The 19682-nt window shown below is 46.7% G+C and overlaps 1 protein-coding gene across 12 annotated transcripts in view; it reads left to right on the forward strand.

Annotated features, from left to right (window-relative positions):
• Window positions 1-19682, forward strand: part of FHOD3 (formin homology 2 domain containing 3) — a 420803-nt gene that overhangs the window by 303434 nt on the left and 97687 nt on the right. For 5 of the 12 annotated variants that reach the window (XM_053912979.1, XM_053912980.1, XM_053912982.1 and 2 more), the window contains exons 11-14: window positions 1879-1971; window positions 4727-5065; window positions 5475-5549; window positions 9831-9944. The exons of 3 other annotated variants lie outside the window; for them this stretch is intronic. In XM_053912979.1, coding sequence (XP_053768954.1) covers window positions 1879-1971; window positions 4727-5065; window positions 5475-5549; window positions 9831-9944 — 621 coding nt within the window. The remainder of the gene's footprint in view (window positions 1-1878; window positions 1972-4726; window positions 5066-5474; window positions 5550-9830; window positions 9945-19682) is intronic. 4 more of the 12 variants (XM_053912984.1, XM_053912985.1, XM_053912987.1 and 1 more) reach the window with 1 other exon arrangement.

Genomic DNA, 19682 nt, shown 5'->3' on the forward strand with positions numbered 1-19682 from the left:
TAAGTGATGGAGTGCAACCCAGCAGCCTGGCTCCAAGCCTCTCCTACTCCAGTGGCCTTTGCTCCTGACTTTACCATCTGGGGGAAGCAAGTGAAGTGAAGTCATTTTGGAGGGAGAGGCTCAGTGTTTTGTTTTAAAGAGGAGAGACCTATTGGATGGCAGGGCGGAGATCCGTGGGTTCTGAGTAGACGGAGAGTAATAACATTGGCAAATTCCAGATCAATCTGAGGGAACGTGGCCTCAGGCTGAAGGTTGTGGGTGTAGTGTTTAACTGAACGGTACCTAATTACCATCAACAGTAAATTGGATAACTCAACTGTGCTACATTTACATAAGTGAACGCCATACAGCAATGCCAGCGGATGATCTTCAAGTACATACAACAGTGTAGATGAATCTCACAAATGTAACATTAAGCAAGAGAAGCTGGACACGGTATGATTCCTTTTAGGTGGGGAAGAAAAACACACAAAGCTAAGCTATGCTCTTTGAAGTAGGGAGGGAGGCAACTGGAAGGGAGAGTAAAGGGGTGCTGGTTCTGTGGATGAATCTGTTTTGTGAAGCTTCAGTGATCTGTGGACTTTTCCATTATTTTATATGTCAGTAAAAAGAAAAATTACCATGGATAGTTAATGAGACAAAAAGTTAAAAATCTTGACGAGGTGAACGTGGTGGACTCGTAAGGACTAAAGGGAAGAGGGAACTGGTGGGCGGGCATTGAGAAGGTGGAGGATGGACAGTATGAGGTTGCAGGAGAGATTTGGGTGCGTGGGGGCTTGCGGTCAGGGGGTAGGAAGTTTGGATGTAAGGTTTCCGAGGTGGGCTAGTTCTGCATCATGGTGAGGGGGACCGGTGTGTAAGGGGCTGAAGTGAAAAAAGGTAAACGTCACCGGGTTCAAGTGTCTCGATTGGTTTGTCAGGGCATTGGGAGCCCATATGACCTTGGGTAGGTATCTCATGTGACAGTGACATAAATCAGATGTTGGCAGGATTTAGAGGCCAAAGGAGGGTAATGATTCTGTTATTAAAGTCTGTAATTGTTTTGCCGCTAGGGCAAAGCCCAAGTTAAACTATGTTTAGCAAAAATGGGCATTTATCACCTTCCATTAGTAAAAGGCTAGAATGGAATCTCAAAAGTACTGGATCTAGGTTTTAAAATTATCATGGGGACTGCTTCCCTGCCTCTCTTCAACTCTGCCTTTCTCGGGTCGGTTTCACTCACAGGCAGCCTTCCCCACCAGTCTCCAGACTCAGGGTGGCCTCATAGCTACAGTTTCTCCTGAAGGTACCAGGAGAAACTGGTGACAGGGATCGACTCTACCTAGACCATGAGCGCACCCTTGAAGTGGAGGCAAATCAGCCTCCCTTCCTTCCCCTGTGAATCATGTTCACTGAGAATGAAGAAGTGACACGCGAAAACCTTATGTCCACTGTGGAGGTTAGTGCCGTATGGCCTGACCCTCAGTGGCTTCTAACCAACAGCGGTGCAGTGAGGAGGCGAGGACCCTGCTTGCTGCAGGAGCTGGGCGTCACCCAGCATTCACTGCGTGACTGTGTGTGGAGGAGGAAAGCCACATGAGAGTCCCGCCCAAGGCCGGAGGCTGCTCAGAGTCCCGGGTGGGAGCAAGGCAGCGGCATCCAGCCAAATTGACAAAGAAATTTGGCCTGTGCTGGGTTATTGCATCTGCATCCCACATTTAAATTTCCCCATCTCAGAACTGTCTTCCTTTCTCCTAACAGATTGAATGTGCTCTTTTCATTTCAGCCAGCTGGATTTTTTTTTTTTTTTTTGCTTTATCTTCCTGTTTGTCTGTAATACTTATCTCGCTTCTCCATCTTGTCTCTGTGTGCATTTCTCTTTTCTTGGCTTTGTCTCAGGGATGAGGAGGAGGAGGAAGAGGAGCAGCCAGTCACTGAGCCCAATTCAGAGGAAGAGAGAGAGGACGATGCCCCCTCTCTGGGCAAGGACAGGTACCGAGGGCTGAACCCGCCCAGGCCACCCCTAAAAGCCCAAGGCTCCTTCCTAATAATAGTTTGCAGCCGCCTCTCAGAAGTCTCCCCGCTTCCTCACTAGCTCCCACTGGCAAACCTTTACTGACCCTGTGCACACAGCCACAGAATGATTAGTTTGTAGGAATCACTGAGCACGTTTTCGTTAGACAACTTGATTTTTTACTCAAATGCTGCCTTTCTAACCACGCGTTATGGAAAACTCACCCAGTTGGTTTTCTTCCCACTGTTCCCTCCCTCACTAAGTACTTTGGTTCAGTCAGACTGATGGAAAATTGTAACCCTTTCAGCCCTTTAGTGAGAGTGATTATGCGTGTTTCCTTTTTCCTACTAATTTTACCTGTATGATATTAGCTAAACTGTGTGGGTAACTACTGTGTAAACGATGCAAGTTTGTTTGTTTTTTATCCAAATGGAAAAGAATACATTTTACCTCCTACAGTGTAGAAAAATTGCCCAGTATTTATTTTTATGCCCATAACAACTAGCATAGCTCTTCGGCCCTTTGGAGACTCTGCTGTTCTCTGCCTCCTCTCCGAGGTGTGCAGCCTTTCTGCCTTCAGACGCAGTGTAACAGGCTCAGGCACCTTGCAGACGGCTTTCAGTTTTGTGGGTATTTTCCCCAGACGATGTCTTTATGAAGAATAAAAACTGATCATGGCTAATTTCTGACTATGGTTTTCTGATATTCAAAATAATTCTAAATTGGTTTCCTCCACTTGATTGACTGCATTGCACAGTGACGTTTTTACTGTTAGTTTTTTCCACAAATAAGCAACATCAAAAGAATCTTGGATGAATTAGGGTAAAAATCTTTATCAACCTCAAAGTCAATGTGATTCTTTGCTGCTGTGGCCTCATTCTCCAGGTCACCAGCACAAGTCCAAGTCCTCAAATAGGCTCATTTAACACACTGAGACGCCCACCACTCCCAGGGGTCAGGGCATCCTCTCCGAACTGACTAATGATTGCTTCCCCGCTTCGGAAGCATCTGGGAAGAAGCCAGCAGGTACAGAGAGTGGAAAGGAATGGCAAGGTGACGGGGAGTGAGCCATACATTTCAGAACGAGAGGGTGAGAAAGGTCAGCATTCGCCAGGCTTCTTGCCCGTCCTGAGAGCCCTGCTTGGGACAGTGACTTCTTAGGGGTGCTGTAAGGAAGGCAGAGGTTTAATTGACAGTCCCACCTGAAGTGGAACATTAGCCACAGGAAATTGTGGAGACCCTCAGTAAATACGTGGGCATGGCTCCGTATGTGCTGAAATGTTCACGTTCTGCCCCTCACTGCTCCCCCATATACACAAGCCCTTCAACCGTCAGTGACTCACATAGTTCAGCACCTATGGGCCAGACGGGAGAATCCAGCCAGAACGGGCAGCTTTCAAAGGCATCCCTACTGACCTTGTGCCCTCTTTGCCCACCGGTAGATGATGGTTGTCCCACCCTCTGGGGTGTGCACTCTCAGCAGCAGGGCCCGTGGTACCCATTAACATCCATCTGGATGTTACTGGTCCCCTGGTGTAAGCCTTAGACTTTCTAGCGGTGGGAGAGATTCTGCTCGCTTCTGTGGGCTTGGTGTCTTCTGCCCCCACCCTCCTGCGGGCTGCTTCTTCCTGTGCACCCACCATGCATACCTATCACGTGTACCTGCCGTGTGTGCTTACCATGTGTGCTTACCACATGTGCCAGGCCTGTGCTGAGCATGTCAGTGTGGTCTCATCTCCCGTCGGGCCGGGAAAGTGTATGTCCCTGCCCTTATGTGTAGGTGGAGCTCGGAATTTGAAGTAGGAAAGAAAACAGCTCACATCCTGTCCCCAAATGGGCTTGGCTGGGAGTCAGGTTCTCTGGGACAGGGGCCTTGGTTTTGAAAAATTCAGACTTTCACATAAATTCTCAGGTTATAAAGGCGTGCATCAAAATATCTAAGTGGTCTGAATCCAGTCCTCTGAGGGTGGCGTGTGTTTATAACTGTCACGTGGCAGCAGGAGGCCGGCCTGCAGGAGACCTCCAGGGCCCAGAGGCAGAGGAGGCCCAGGGGAAGTATGCAAAGGGCCAGATGTGTTCTCCTTAGACCGGCCCCTCCTGTCTGGCTCTTTGCATTCCTTGCTGGCACCTCTTTTTCTTTTCTCTTATCAAAGATGACTGGGGGGTGGGTAGGATGGAGTGTGGAAGGTGGGGGTGGGTGGGGCGGGGGAGAGTGGTGGGGGAAAATGGGGACAACTGTAGTTAAACAACAATAAAAAAAGAAAGGACTGAAAGGGCTGTGGGATGTCATTTCCTCAAGGCTGGACTTTTTAGGAAGAAGACAGATATTCTGTTTGGCCTAGACAAGGAAGTGAAGTTCAAATTGTGGAGATTCCGGTGCCAACACAGCCAGTGGGGAGAAACTCAGGGGGCTAAGGGACAGGTGCAGAAGACCCTTTGGGGTTCCATTAAATCCCCTCCTAAAGGCCTTGGTATGCCCATAGGCCAGGTGGATCTTACCTCCCAGATTGGCAAGCCCAGGGCACCAGGGTTATTGGACAAACTGAAGCTTCTGGCAAAGAGCTTTTATGCTGCAGTTCAAGAAGCACAGCTGGATTCTGAACTAAGTGGCCATAGCAGTAGTGGGTTTTTACATGTTTTTTCCTCTTTCCTAACCTTTGCTCCCTCTCTCCTGAATTTCTTTTCTTCCCCTCCTTCCCTTCCCTTCAACTCTTCTTCCTGCTGGGCCAGCAGCGAGGCCAGCCCTGCCTCAGAGCAGAGCCCCACTGGACAGGGGAGTCCAGCCCTCCTCTCTGCCTTCAGTGCCACCTCCCAGGGAAAGCAGCTTCCAGCCAGCACTGCAGGGGGGAGCCCCTGGGGCAGCGGGTGCTCCAGACCAGCCCTGCCACCCTACCCCACCCCTGCCGCGGCCACTCGGACTTCCTCCACCACACCCAGCTGCCCGAAGGCATCACCGACCATAGAAAAGCTGCCCTATGTGCCCCACAGCCCCTTCCACCTCTTCTCCTATGACTTTGAGGATTCGCCCTTATCCACCAAGGAGAAGGAAGCCGAGGCCCAGCAGGAAAACAGGTAGATCCAGCCCACAGGGAGGCCTGTGTGAGGTTAACCCAGGGAAGGCAACACAGCCTGTTCACTGCATCGCTTGTCTCATCTTCTGCTGTGTGTGTGGATTCCAGGTAGAGCAGAGCCCAGTCGTGGCTTAAACTAACTCCCTGACCACTGACCAAATATTTACCAGTAGTTAGGCGAGACACACAAGGAAAGTGTCATCTGCTCAAATTAAGGGGCTCTTTGGTTATAATACAATTACTAAAAATGGATTTTAAATGTAAGGTTTTAAAAATATGCATGGTCTGACGATTTATACATCTCTCACCCACCTGTCTGGCAGAGGGTCTTTTCTGACCTGCAGAATTAAGCAAAGTGCTTAGTGGTCTTTCCCTGCCTCGTTTGAGTGGGATGTTCCTTCCTTTAACAGTTGCTCTGATTCCCTCCATTTGAGCGCACATTCTGCCTCCGAGCCTTACAACTTCCGGTCTTTCTCTTCTAATAGGTGGGTGTCTTTATTTTCTTTCCCTTGTCTATAGCTTTCTGTTTTTATTCTAATGTATGGATTTTTCTTTCAAAGATTGTGCATAGCTTCCCACAAGATGGCAAATAATTGCAGTTTGAATCACTTCGTGGACATTAATACAATTACATTATTTCAAGTGTGAACACTTCCATAATTCTTATAAAAATTGGAGAGGAGGGCAGGGGGAAGGAAGTGTGTAAATCAGAACTGCACAGAGAATTCTCAGCAGTGCTTGACTATTGCCTGGATTAGAAACTTCTGCAGAGCCAGGAATGGGGAACAGAGGGGTGTATATTTTGACCAATCAATTGTCCAAAATCAATAACTGTTAACACTGATGGCCACTCCCATCTTAGAGTAAAAATAATCGCTCACATTTATGGAGCATGTGTTAAGAGCCAGGCCCTTGTACTGCCCATGAAATTAGTGCGTTACAGTTTCATTTAACCCTCAGGAAGTAGGTTCTATTACTCACCTTTATTTACAAAAGAGGAAACTGAGGCACAGAGAGGGTAGGTGAGTGGGGAGTGGTTTCCACCCAGGCAGCCCGCTGCAAAGTCGGGTCCTGACCTGCACATTGTGCAGGCCTGTCTCTGAGGCAGCCTGTCAGTCTCCCTGCTGCGTGGACGCATGTACGCGTGGACGCATGTACACGGTGACTCCTGATCCCAGGCGCTGACCCCGGCTGCTCCCTGCCAGGGCTTCTTCCAGCAAGTCCTGGTCAGTAAGACTTCCTGGGGGACCCTCAGCCTGGGTGCCCAGCCAGATGTTCTACCTCGCTTTGAATGAAGCCTTGCAGGACCAGGGCCTGGGGGGCAGCTCTTTCACACCACAAAACGCCCCGTCACTGTGGGTGTCAGACCGTCCATCTGGTAAATAGAAGAATGAATTTAGAACTGTGGTCATCAACTGTTTTTGTTTACATTCTACCTAAAAGAAGTTTGAAACTTCCCTCAAAGTTCCAAGTAGCCTGTCTAGGGGTATTTTTTTTCTTTTTTTCTCTTTTTTTTACCATAAGCTTACATAGTTGTAAAGGGTGTAATTTGTCTATTGTATGTGCGCTCTAAATTTATTTTCGTCAAAACTGCGGGGCCTTGGATTTAACTGATTAAATCATGGGAAACGCTCCCACATGCCTGACGAGAAAACGTCTGACTTCATGTTTTAATTCAAATAAGCTGCTCTGCTCCCTTTGACAACCATCTCCCTTTGGGGTCCGACTGACGGGTAGGTGGGTGGTAGATGGAGACAGTGCCTGAGACCCGGCTCTGAATTTCTCTCTGGGTGAACAAAGCACCGTCTTCTCCCTCCTCAGTATTTCTTAAGGAATTTGCTCAGAAGTGATGCTTTCCTATGTCATTCCTTTGCTTGGCACCCTAGAGATTTTACAGCTCAAAGTGGTGTCCCACACAGATTTAACCTGGATGAAAATGTTCAGCTGCCCCCCCCACCCCCCAGAAAGTGGAAGGCAGTTGTGGAAGGGAAATCAGGAAAGGAGAATCGGGAGACCCTAGGATGGCCATGGGCAGATCCATTTTAAGAAAGCAGATATGAACTTGAGGATCTGAAAATTCACATCGTCCTGTTTCCAAAATGGCCTTGTATCTCTCTCGGAGTCCATGGGCTACAAATACTCTGCTGGTCTCTTCTAGATTTCAAATTCTGAGACTGCTGTGGTCTTTCCCACAATTTTCGTGGAGTACCTCCAACCTGTCTCTTATGCCCTCTGAGAACAGTCTCTATGCTCACTTTAAGAGCTGTACACTTAACTGGAACACAATTATCTCCATAACCTCATCTTCCCCAGCAGGGTGGTGGTAGCTCATGAGAGCGACCCAGGCAGGACTTTCTGGCGATGGCCTCACAGCCTTTGATGGGGCTTTCGTGGGACCCGGGTTCCTCCAACTTGGGCTCCAGGTTTCACTACTATTTATAGTTCTTGGGGGATGGGAGCAGTACAAACATATGAATTGCTGAAATGAGTATATGTGGAAATTGCGAAATATGGACACATGTTTGTGACTGAGGATTGACTTAGATTTAACTGAGAAAGAAGTTTACAATTTTTAAATATTTGACAGGAATTTGAATACTCTCTAAATATTGTTTGTTCCCCTTAATTTTCTGATGGTCACTCGCTGTGGTTTTCGTGGGCCTGTCCAGCCACAGATTTGACTGATCAGTGGATGACTACAATTAAATGGATTGTTCTAGAGACCAACCAGCTAGTCATTAATAATAATAGTAATAATAATAATAAAAATAACTGAATAGAGAATTGCATGATCCAGTTAGTTTCTCTGAAATTGAGAAACAAAATGACAGAGTGTTAGTATTTGAATTAATTGTTCAGCCCTTAGAAAAGCCAAGGGAGGAAAAAAAAGGCACTATGCTTGTCTTATTTCCGTAGCATCATTTAGACATAATTTTGGTAAAGTACTCCTACTACAACATTCATTCCACCAGGTGCACACTTTTGGTTGGAAGGGAATTGATTCAGTGGCGTGGAGTAACAAGATGAGAGTCCAGGCCGCTGTGACGCTGGGGGAAGCCTGAGGACCTAGCTCCTGCTGGCGGCCTCCTTGCTCCTCTCCCTTTTCTTCACCCCGAGCCTTTCTTCATCCTCCTCTGCATCTTTCTTCCTTTCTATGTTCCTCTCACCCTTTGCTTCCTGCCTTCTCCACGGCCTGTGGTTTGGGCATCTTCTTGAAAAACCAAACCAACACTTAGAGAAACAGTTAACCAGTTGGACACGTAGAGTGTTTGGGCTTTTAAAGAAAAAAGAAAATGAATGCCAGGAGCCAAGTCCCACGAAGGTGGCGTGGTCACAGAGAAGGACGATGGCATAACATTGTGTGGTCTGAGCCCCCATCTGCTTGGTGGAGGGCCTGGTGCCGAGCACAAGCCTCATGTGTGATACCAAACAAATGGAGAAACAGCCCAGGACACAAGGCTTAACACCGCAGGGTAGATTTGGGGAAATGTAAATATTCTATTTCTCATTATAATAATGTAATTTATTAAGGAAAACTGACATTTTATCTCTGTTCCACTTTTTAAAAATAGATCTGTTTTATATACTTTGTTTCCTACACATGTTTGACCTTTAGGAATTTTTTTATACAGTTGTGATCAAACTTGGTTTATATTATTATATCCCGATGTTTTTATTCAGCACATATATATATATAACTTCCCCAAAGTAGACTTACTCTATCAAAGGATAGCCACATTTTGAGGTCAAATTGCTTCCCAGAATGGTTAGTACCGATTTCTGTGGACGGGAGTATGGACCGGAGTCACCGTATGAAGGAAGGTTTTGGGCAGTTGTTCATAGTGACCCTTGAGGCCCATGTGCCCAGACACAGCATCCCTAACTAGTGGAGGAGAAGGAGCGGGTCTGCCCCCTGTGGCTGAGCGGAGGGAGAGACCAAGTTCTCTGAAGCTCGTTATTTGTAATTCACCGTCAGTGTCCGCCTCCAGGCGGGGGCTCAAATGATGATTTGTTTTCTGGGAGTACTCTGAGCAACCATGGCTGCATAAAAGTGCTAAAGGACATTTATTCTGAAAAACAAAGAAAACCCTAGAATTTTGCAAGTCTTGAAAGTGGTCAGAGAAGCGAACGATAAAAGCTGCAATTCCGGTGCTGGGGGAACACGGAAGAAGCGCCTGGATATGTGCACCTCTGCACAGCAGGCTAACCCAGAAGGCCTGGGAACATGTTATTCTTGACTACCAGCCACACGGTGAGATTATATTTAATGAATTAAACTGATTCAGAAATATCTAAAGCAGCATTTTTAATAAGATGTTTCTTTAGCCAATCATCTGGCATTTTCTACAAATCTTTGATGGATTTAATGCTAATTACACCACCAGGAGAGGCAAGGAAAATCATGACTCAAATGCAAACAGTTTGGATTCTAATTTACGTTAGCAAATAGCTTGACTACATTTTAAAAGACAGGAAAATGAGCGTCTTATTTAAATCCTTTGTCATAAATCCTGCTGCCCAATGATTTGATTTGAGACTTTGGGAACCTTCTCTGAGGAGAAATAATCAAAACAGAGCAGTTATTGAATTTCTTTAAGTTAGCACAATCATAATGATGTCAGCGTTTCTAGGCCTGTTTTTCTTGCAAAAATGAAGATAATTTGCTGGTACTTGTTTGCTGACTTGTACTCATTTCTCTGTGCACCTCCCCCCCCCCCCCCCCCCCCCCCCCCCCGCCCCCCAACTCAATCCTCTGCACTTTTTAGATACAACAACTTTGGCAACCACTCTTCTCACTCTTCAAGGCCACCTTCTGGATCCGCTGTGCCCACCACTTCCGCATCATCTGTTTCACCCCCACAGGAGCCCAGGCCGGAAAGGTGGGTTCCGTGAGAAGCATTCTGGTGGCTTCACGGTCCTCAAGTAAAGGGTATCCATGTGGTTCTAGTACCTAAAGGAAAACTATAGATAGAAGTATAATCTGATGTATTTTCCATTACAGAACATAGCCCAAAGGCAAGACTATTTTCTTTCTTTCATACTATTTAGTAGTAAATATTTTATTAAAGATATTTTATTATTGTCTCATCTTCCTACCCACTTCCAGTAGAAAGTATAAAAATATTTTCCTCAAACATTTAAATGTGAATGTTTTGATTCACCCCTCAAAAAAGTGTTCTAGATCTAGCGTAAGCCCTGCAATTTGTCTTATACACATCAGTTTTCACCTTTAAATGATTAATTCTATGTAAATCAGTAGGTAGTGGGCCCTTTAAGGTGTTGTGTAATTAATCCAGGACCTACCAGAAGAGAAAAGAATGATACGGGTCCATGGAAGAAATTTAACTTGGCAAGAGTGTCAGACCACCAGAAATTAACTTATTGTTACTCCTAGAAGCGAGTGATTGCCCAGGGATGTGTTTACAAGAGAAAAGGTAAGACCTGTCATTTTAGAACAATTAAAAACAGCTACCCTTATATGGCAGGAGTGCTGAGTTAGAGAACCCTGACTAGGGTTCCAGCTCACTAGGAAGTTATTTCATCCCTGAGGGTAAGATGTCAATTATGCCAACATTACCTTAGAGGGTGGTTTTGAAGAGCAGATGGAAGGGATGCATAAAAGTGCTGCGTGAACCCCACCATGTGGATCCAGGAGGAAGCGACAGTGCATGACGATGAGCATAATATCCAGGAGCTTGTAACTGAGCGGCAGTCTAGGCATAAGCAGTTCCCAGGGAGCACTTGCCTCAAACCCTGAACTGAAAACAAATCCGATCTGTGTTCTGCGTGCTCATCCTCTTCCCCGAATTGGAAAGTGTGTGGCCGAGCGCTGCTGGTGATGAGAGATTCGGTGAGGGTGTGCAGCAGGGAACACCTCGCAGCCCGGGCAGAGGGCTGTCTGACATGGTCTGCCTGGCCACCCACCACTGTTAATTTCTAAGATGATATGTAAGGCCCATCGTGTCAAAGTTGCAGGTTCCACTGCCCGGGGTGGCCCTGGCCTGGGCATATTCAGGCTGAGGTCTTGGAAATGAGGTAACAAGGTGATTACTCTGAAGACACCCTCTGTCCTTTACCCTAGGGCACCTCTTCTTGGGGTCAGCTGAGGTTGCCTGTATTCCCAGAGAGGTCACTAATAAAGAAGATCCTTGTCATATGGGATGGAGGCTTTGGGGCTAAAGTGAGGAATATTAGGGTGTGACCAATACTAACTACATCAGGCATCTCACATCTGCGAGGCTGCCAGCTCCTCGAGAGTGGGAAGTAGGCTCTACCTCTTGCTGCATCCTCCCCAACACCCAACACTGGCCTCAGCAGAGCTGCAATCAGCACTGGGTTGGGGAACAGTTCGGAGGCCCCTGAAGGTGATAAGTTACAAGGATAGGAGGCCTGTGAGTTTCTGAAGTCCTGGGCTTAGGGGGAAGTTCCTCCCAGGTCCTAAAGGCGAAGGCCCAGCCTCCACCCTCTTCCCAACTCCTAGAAACCTAGGTCCAGATTTAAGCTGGAAGGTCCAGGAGTACAGGCTCCTGAAGGACTCCCATCTGTGGCTCCTTCCCTTCTTGGTCTGGCTGAGTGTCTCCTGGTGGAGAAATTAAAGGAGGAGGGTTGGGGCTGGGCCCAGGAGCACTTTAAGTGTTCTGGGGAGGAGGTTGGGCTTCATCCTGAGAGCCCAGGGCTGTACCAGGTTTGAAGCAGTTGGTGATGTCCTCTATACATCAATGAATAGGACCTAGTGGAGCGAGGCGGCAGGGGCAGGGGCCACTAGAAGTTGCCTCCAAATCTGAGAGATGACCATGCCCAAGAAGGCCAGTGACCCAGGAGCTTGAGGGGAGAAGTGGATTTGGGCAGGCTTGGCTGCCGCCAGGAGGGTGGGAGCAGGGGAAGCGGAGGAGGGAGTGAGGGGTCAGGTTTGCATGTGGATGTTAGAAACAAGGAACTGAGACAGAAGATACTGCAAGAAAAGCAAATTGAGGGTGGACATGTTCATCTTGGGGCATGCAAGGTGTGAGGAGGAGTCTGTATGACTCCCAGGGACACGTGGACTTAGTGGTCCTCGGCTTGAAGGAGCCACTGGAGGAAATCCCTCTGGGGGGCCCAGTGCACTGAGACCGGGTCACCGGGGAACAGCAATGCCACTAGCCTCTTCTCAGCTACCTGTTCCCTCTCACAGTGCACTTCTGCCCCAGGAAATTCATCCCCTTGGCCATCCCCTGTATCCACTAGTGAGTAAAGTAACTTCAAAGAGCCTATTGCTTTTTTTTTTTTTTCCCATTTGCATGTTTTTTCAACTGTCACATCTGTGGGTTTGAAAAACCATATAATGAATCATGTGAAACGCTAGATGTGCAGTTCAGTGTGAAGACCAGGAAGCTACCAGGCCTGGCTGCATCACCCCTTCGTACTCGTACCTTTCTAGCGTATGCTTTGTGACTGTTCTAAAAGAGAAAAGTAAGAGGGGTTCTCACCTCCAAATCATATTTTTACTCTGTCGCCCAAGCATATTATGCTAGGTGCATTTATGATACTATGTTTTTGTACGGTTTAATTTTTTCTTTTCATTTTTGACAATTCCTTGGATGTCACCCATAGTCTATTTCCACATTTGCAAGTATTTTCTGCTCTATTAAGATATATGATTATTTTTACTGAGGTATGTACTTTAGTAGAATATGTAAGATTTATTGTTGAAATGTTACACATATCCACATTTTATTGAAACCAAGAAGAAAAACTTTTTTTCCTTAGGAAAGACATGGAACTATTATGAACAATAGTTGCATTTTGCAAGGAGAACCCAGATGTTCAGTGTACCCCTGACTACTGAACAGAGCGCCAGGCCCCATGCAGTACTCGGGACCTGTAGAACTCCGTTCCCTTGGTTTGGAAACAAGGCTCACTTCTCAGAAGTTCTAGGAAAATCAGGCCAACTAAAACACGCCCTTGGGAAGGCCGGCCACTTTGACATTACCACTGAGCATCAGTGTGAACCTAAAGTTTTCCACACTTTCCCAAGCATGTGAGTGCGCTGGATGTTAGTGACACTTGGGATGATAAATTGACCTAGAAAAGAAGAACCAAAGAGAGTATACAAAATTAAGTCAAAACAGGGGAATTAAAAAGAATCCATCTCCACGTCTCCTATTACAGCTTCGTTTATAGCGTTCTCTTTTAGAAACAGAGAGTGTAGCATTGATTTTCATGACATTGGAACTTGACTTGTGCCAAAACAAAACAGAAAAACCAGAATTATTTGCAAAGGCCCTCAGGAATACAAGATGCAACTGTGTAATGAAAGCAGACTTTTTAAATGATTCAATTTTGAAAAATGTGCTCTTTGAGTGGAAAAGTTCTAAATATTTTCTCTTTAAAGGAAAACATAATTACAGGAATAGTTGCCCATTCATGCTCAAGTATTCAAATGAAACAAATAGACAAGCAAACAATAATTACACCACACGAATCTGTGGCTCTGGAAAGTGGGGAAGGGCAGATGGCCTTCCCTTGCCATCCCTGCGGGGACATCTTCATCTTGTGGGCCTTTGCAGAAAGGCAGCTGGATGCTTGTTGGCTGTCGTGACAGCAGTTAGCGAGTGGACTGTGAGGGGACAGTAAGTCTGTGCCTGGGGCTGAAGGTGCTTGGGGCAGTCAGTCTTTGTGGGGGGGCTTGAGAGTACACTGGGAGTGAGGCCCGTTCTGCACGATGAGAGGGGAACATGAGCAGGTGACCGTGCTGAGTGCTCAGTGGGAGCACACTGACGGAACCTCAGGCTTAGATATTAGGGGCCAGGCTTCCTTGGGGACCTGCTGAGCTGAAATCTGAAGGATCAGTATGTGCCTTATGCATTGACTCTGTTCTCTTCCACTTACAATAGTGCCACTGTTCACTGTCAATGACAGTCACCCGTCTGTTTTATGGATTAATGTCAAGAGCCCTTTAAAGAGTTTGGGAATTGTCTGCCTTGTCTAGTCATCTGAGTGGAGTTTTTCCTACTTCCTGGAAGACTGTGAGGCCAGATATAAGTAACGACACTTCCCCTTGGGAGCCATAAAGGATGAGTAGAGGATGCAACTTTAAATTGTATTTTATTGATTTTTACATAGGCGTTGCCTGTACACAGTATAACATTTAAAAGATGCGGAAGGGTAAAAGTGAAGCTCCCTTCTACCCAGTTATCCTTCCCAGAAGCAATTGATCTTAGCAATTTCTTATGTAAACTTCCAGAGATATCTCATGTTCACAGAAGCATGTGAAAACTCAGGGGTGTCTAGCCTGCGGCCCCTGAGCCACATGTAGCTCGGGATGGCTATGAATGCAGCCCCACACAAAACCATAAATTTACCTAAAGCATTATGAGATTTTTTTATGATTTCATGGCACAGTGCATTTACTATGTGGCCCAAGGCAACTCTTCTTCCAGTGTGGCCCAGAGACACCAAAAGTTCGGGCGCCCCTGATGTACCTGGTTGTCCTATCTTTACAGAAGTAATAGCAACTTCACAAGCTCTTTCACTTAAAATACATATCTTGGTTCTTTTCATAGCAGTACTGGTAGCTGTTGCTTTTTTTTTTTTTTAATGTCTGCATCGCACTTTTTTCTCTGGCTGCACTTCATATACCGAGTCCCATATTGATGGGCCCCCATCTTTTTCTGTTACAGATGGTACCGCAGTGTGATTCTTGTCCATGTGTCATTTTGCACATGTGTGACTATGTCTAGGATAAATTCCTAGGCATCAGGTTAGTAAGTTGTGGGTTTGTGCATTTGAAATTTTGATTGATTTTCACCAACTTGCTCTTTGTGAAGATTGTACCAGTTTTGATTCTCAACCACAGTGTGCGAAAGTGTTTACCAACAGCCGTGCCAGAGGGTCATTCAGCGTTGCAACCCTTGCTCACCTGAAGAGCCATGTGCGATTCAAGTTTACATTTTCACTTCTCTGATTATGAGTGTGCTGAGCAGGTTTTTACATGTCCGGGGGCCTTTAACGGTGCCTGCCCTGTGAGGTGTGGCTCGTGGTCATGGCGCTGTCTTTTTCTCGTTGCAGTAGAGAGATTCTTTACAGACCGTGACAGGAGCAGCGCGGACTTTCTGCAGCCGTTGGTCTTTTTACCTCATTCATGGTGTTTTTGCCATGCACACAATGTCAATTTTAGGAATTAAATTTATTGTTTCCTATCTTCTGGCTTTTGTGTTCTTCCTGAAGAAAGCCTTTTCTCCCGTCTTTCCTTGTAATGCGTGCATAGCTACAATTTTCACATTTAAGTATTCTATCTACCTGGCAGTTATTTTGGCTTATGGTCTGAGGCAAAGATTCCACTTAAATTTTTTCACTTTGTATATCATTTATTGAACAAACCATCCTTTCCCTACCAACGTGTCACATACCAACAGGAATAAGGTCGCATTTGCGTGTCTGTGTGTTCAAGCTGTTTTCTTGGGAACATCTCTCCTCTCCCCCTGGGATCCACCTTCTGGCCCACCGTCCTAGCCGTCAGGATCTCTCCTTCCTCCCTGCACTGGTCTGTCCCGTTCAGTGAGTAGTCTTTGGAGTAAGACTAGATCATGTGCTACCTTGAAACAGTCCTGCTATCGAGTCGTCTGCTGTTGTGGAGTTTTGTATGGGTGTAGACAGTGCTGGAATAAAGAGCACTGACATGTTTGGGGAAACTGGACCGAGAAGCTAGGACCGGGAGAGGGGGAGCCTGCCATGCTGAGTGGTGGCTTCTCCTCCCAGCTCAAACTCCCCATTGTGGGCTCTCACTTCCTGTGACCCTCATCAACTCTGGTGTCAGCCACTGGTGTGGTTGCCCTGCCCTCGGAATGATGGTCGCTATTTCCGTGCATTTCTGCCTGTTTTCAGTTATGTTAGCTCTTGCAGTTCTTCCCTGCGTGGCAGGACGGCTGGCTATGGTGTCATTTGCTGCTCTCCGTGTCTTCCTCAACCTGATTTCCTCCCCCATGGGTCTGTCTGTTCTGTACGAATCTGGGTGCTCGTGTCTTCCCGTTCTAGTTGACTTTGGCTGTTAACATTTCTCGCCTTCACTAGTATCTCCCTGTGCATTGAGATTCTACTTGTCTGGTTTTCAAATCACTGCTTTCTTTCAAATGTATGACCCAAGTGTGTGTCTGGATCCTGAACACTTGCTGGCTGTGTTCCAGCACTTGATCTACGGAGTACTTTTTAAATTTCGTGTCAGCGGAGTCAAGAGCTCCACTGTCCAATAGGGCTGTAGTTAAACTATTTTTTTTTTAAATTTTACATTTAAGTTGATCAAAGTAGATTGTTAAAAAATCACTGAGAAAATCCTGACCAGCATGTAAAATGGGATAAAAGGCATGCCTTTTTATGTGATCACGGTTAATGGTACCCAGTTCAACTGGGTACAACTGCCAACAGGAAGTAAAGGGTATACCGATGCAAACAATTCCCTACCATTCAAACGGAGAAGCCGTAAGCTGCTTGTACTCAACAGCAGCCACCGCAGCAAGCGGACTTCCTCCACGTCTGCTGCTATTCCCTGATAGCAATCTTGTTGCAGACAGTGAGTTCCTGTAAGGCACAATGTGGTCCTGATTAACTGACTGTGTTACATCCAAAGTGCAGAGGAGAAGCACCAGTCAGTCCGCAGAGCGAGTGTGTAAACTCACTGTTAGGGTTTGCCTCCCTGATAGCAGTTTTATGTAACAACTGTGGGCCTTAGGGAACCTGGGCTCTGTGTCAGCCCCCTGCCTTGTGTGTGTCGGGGGGGCGGGTGGGCAAGGGGGTTGGGTGGAGGGGGGAGGGACAGACTCTGGGTCCTCAACAGATGCTAGAGATTCTTTCTCCCACATGTGTTTTGAATCTGACTCCTCCACATCATTCCCTCCACCATAGATTTAGTTCAAGATCTACGTCATGCCTGGATTATATACTGCAGTGGCATATGTCTTCTATCCTTTCTGAAATACAGATCTGAGCAGGTGACTTTTCCTGCTTAGAAACCTTGAATGACTCCAAGTGCCTCTTGATGCAGCCCAGCCTGATTTCCACTGCCTGTAGGATCTCTGACATTTGGGTCCTGTATGCATCTTCCAGCTTTCTCCCCACCTTTCCTGTACCTTAACCCAACAGGAATGTCATGTGAACATACCAGGCTCTCCCGAGGCCCCTTTTTTCTTATTTGCTCTGCCCCTTGTCTAGCTTCCTCCTTTCTTCATTTAGTCGATGCTTTCACACCCTCTAAGACCCAAGCAGATAACATCTGTTCTGTAAGAGTCCTCTGACTTCTTCAGACAGTAAATTCTAACATCCTCTTGGGTCTACACCCCACTATTTCAGCTCTCAGCCCTTTGAATCATTACGTATCTATCCATTTGTTTCGGAATTGGAGCTCACAACCCTACAGCCTAACATGGCAGTGAACCTGGGTGCCACAAAGCCACAGGTTGAAGATGGTTCATCTTTCTGGACTGGCTGTTTTATTAAAAGATTTGGGGAAAATCTTTATTAAGACAAGCAGGACTATGCCGAGGAGAATGCACTTTCACATGAGTTGTAAAGATGTGTTTTGCTTTCACAGGGAGCATTTTGCACTGTTCCCACATCCCTCGTCTTCTGACTAATGTAGGGTTGCTTCACTGTCAGGCCACAGCCAGTTCTGCGTCTCTGGCATGAGATTCCCCAGCCTCCTTCCCACTCCTGTGTCCTGCTCTCTTTGTCAAATAACTGGGAAAACAAACACATGAGCATTTGTTTAACCTGTCCAAATCCTGTTTCTTCCTTTGGAAAGTGGAATTCGAGTAGATTTCTTTTTCTCTCACCCTTGCTTACGTAAGGGATGTACACAGCAACATTGAGAGGTGTGTAAGGTAATTCTGTTTGGAAGTGAGAACAGCCTTGTGTAACAGAATTAGGTGAGATCTGTAACAAGACAGTGCAAATATCGCAGATCAGAATGCAGATGGAACTCTTACACCCACAGAGCTGGAGACATCAGTTATTCGGGGTAAAGTGAGCCGTGTGCCATCTCCCCTGCTGCGTCACAGCCCCACGGCCAGCTTTCCAATTGTCATTGGCTACAGTGGTCTTGCACTGACATGAATAAAGATTACACAGCAAAGAGGAGGAGGTGGGGGGAGACTCTTTCCTTCAGAAAATGTAGTTATTCTCTTACGCTGTTTCCCCAGTCCTTACCTCAAGGCCCAGCAATCAGTGAGAAGTTTTACTAATGGCAGGGACCGAATTTGGAAGAAATTTGGTTGTAGATAGATACATACACATAGACTGATAGATAGACACCCACTCTTACCCTTTTTCATTCAGTAATCTGTATACAATACCAGCACAAAACCATTGTAGCCAGTGACAACGGGAAACCTGGCCTTTGGGGCCATACACGCACACACTCAGAAATATTACATACGCGTGTATTTCGTTCAGCACATACCTATTGAGCACTCACAATGTGCCAACCTTGTGCTTGGCCTGGGAATCCAACGCCAACCAATGCCGATGCTATCCTGGACCTCATCCATCAGGATTACATTTAGTGGCAGGAGCAGCAGATAAGCATACCATCAGCTAAATAGAGAGTTTCCATTGTAGTAAACATTTGAAGAAAATGAAGCCTCCTAGAAAAGCTAGAAAGACGGGAGCCTGGCATGGGTGGTCCATCCTCACGGGGGACACCTCTGGTGAGAGACACCTGGGAAATGTAGTCTCTAACGTGGGGCAAACTGCAGTTCGCCTCTAGATTCGCCCACTGGGAAGGTGAGAGTCTGTGCAGGAGGGAAGTTAAAGAGGGAGATGAGAAAATAGAGTGAATTCACATCTTTAAAGCATGATCCTAATATCTGGAAGGGTTGGGAGAATGTGTTTGGAAGAAGCTTGGTTTACAGAAGAGGTAAGTGTGCAGCAAAGGGGTGAGTTGGCCTGGAGTGGGGAGGAAGTGAGGAGATGGAAAGGATGGGCCTTAGTCTGGGCCAGTCAGTCCTGGAAACCATGGAACACAGGAGGTGCTGGTGCAATCAGTACTTTTGGAAGCTGCCAGGAGAATGGTTTAATTGTGAAGCCAAATGGGCAGGACCTGGAGCTGTGACAGGGGAGGACTGACCTCTTTCTGGCTGGAGGACTCATTTCGTCTTGGACGGGAGGGTGGAAAGTAAGAGGGAGCAGGCAAGAACTGCTGTGTGCCCAGGGTCAGAGTCTGCAGAAGGGCCAGTGGACAGGCCAAAGTGTGTTGCCCGCCAAGCCTGGATGAACGGCTCCATGCTTCATGCATGAGCCAGCACAGGAACGTGAGTTGGCATGTGGGTCCAGTCTCCCAGCCTCTGCGTGAGCCAGACTGTGCCCTCCCATGGTGGGGAGGTTCAGTTCTTCACTGAAGCAGTATGGGACAGGCTGGAGAGAAAGCAACAGGAAGCCTTAAATCCACACTCCTGTTTTTGATGGCAGATGTCTCCAGGATTGTGGCAGGGGTGATGGAGAAAAGTTGCCTGTTTCTTGGCATTTGCTCATTTCCTCCTGAGAGCTGGGACATGGCCCTGAAGGTGTGAAGGAGGATTCTGACATTATCTTATTTCAGTTGGGCATCACCCCAAGTTACCACTTCTCCTGTGAGCAATCTATCAAGTGAC

The sequence above is a fragment of the Desmodus rotundus genome, chromosome 10 (genome assembly GCF_022682495.2).
Source record: "Desmodus rotundus isolate HL8 chromosome 10, HLdesRot8A.1, whole genome shotgun sequence".
In the NCBI taxonomy this organism is placed as follows: domain Eukaryota; kingdom Metazoa; phylum Chordata; class Mammalia; order Chiroptera; family Phyllostomidae; genus Desmodus; species Desmodus rotundus.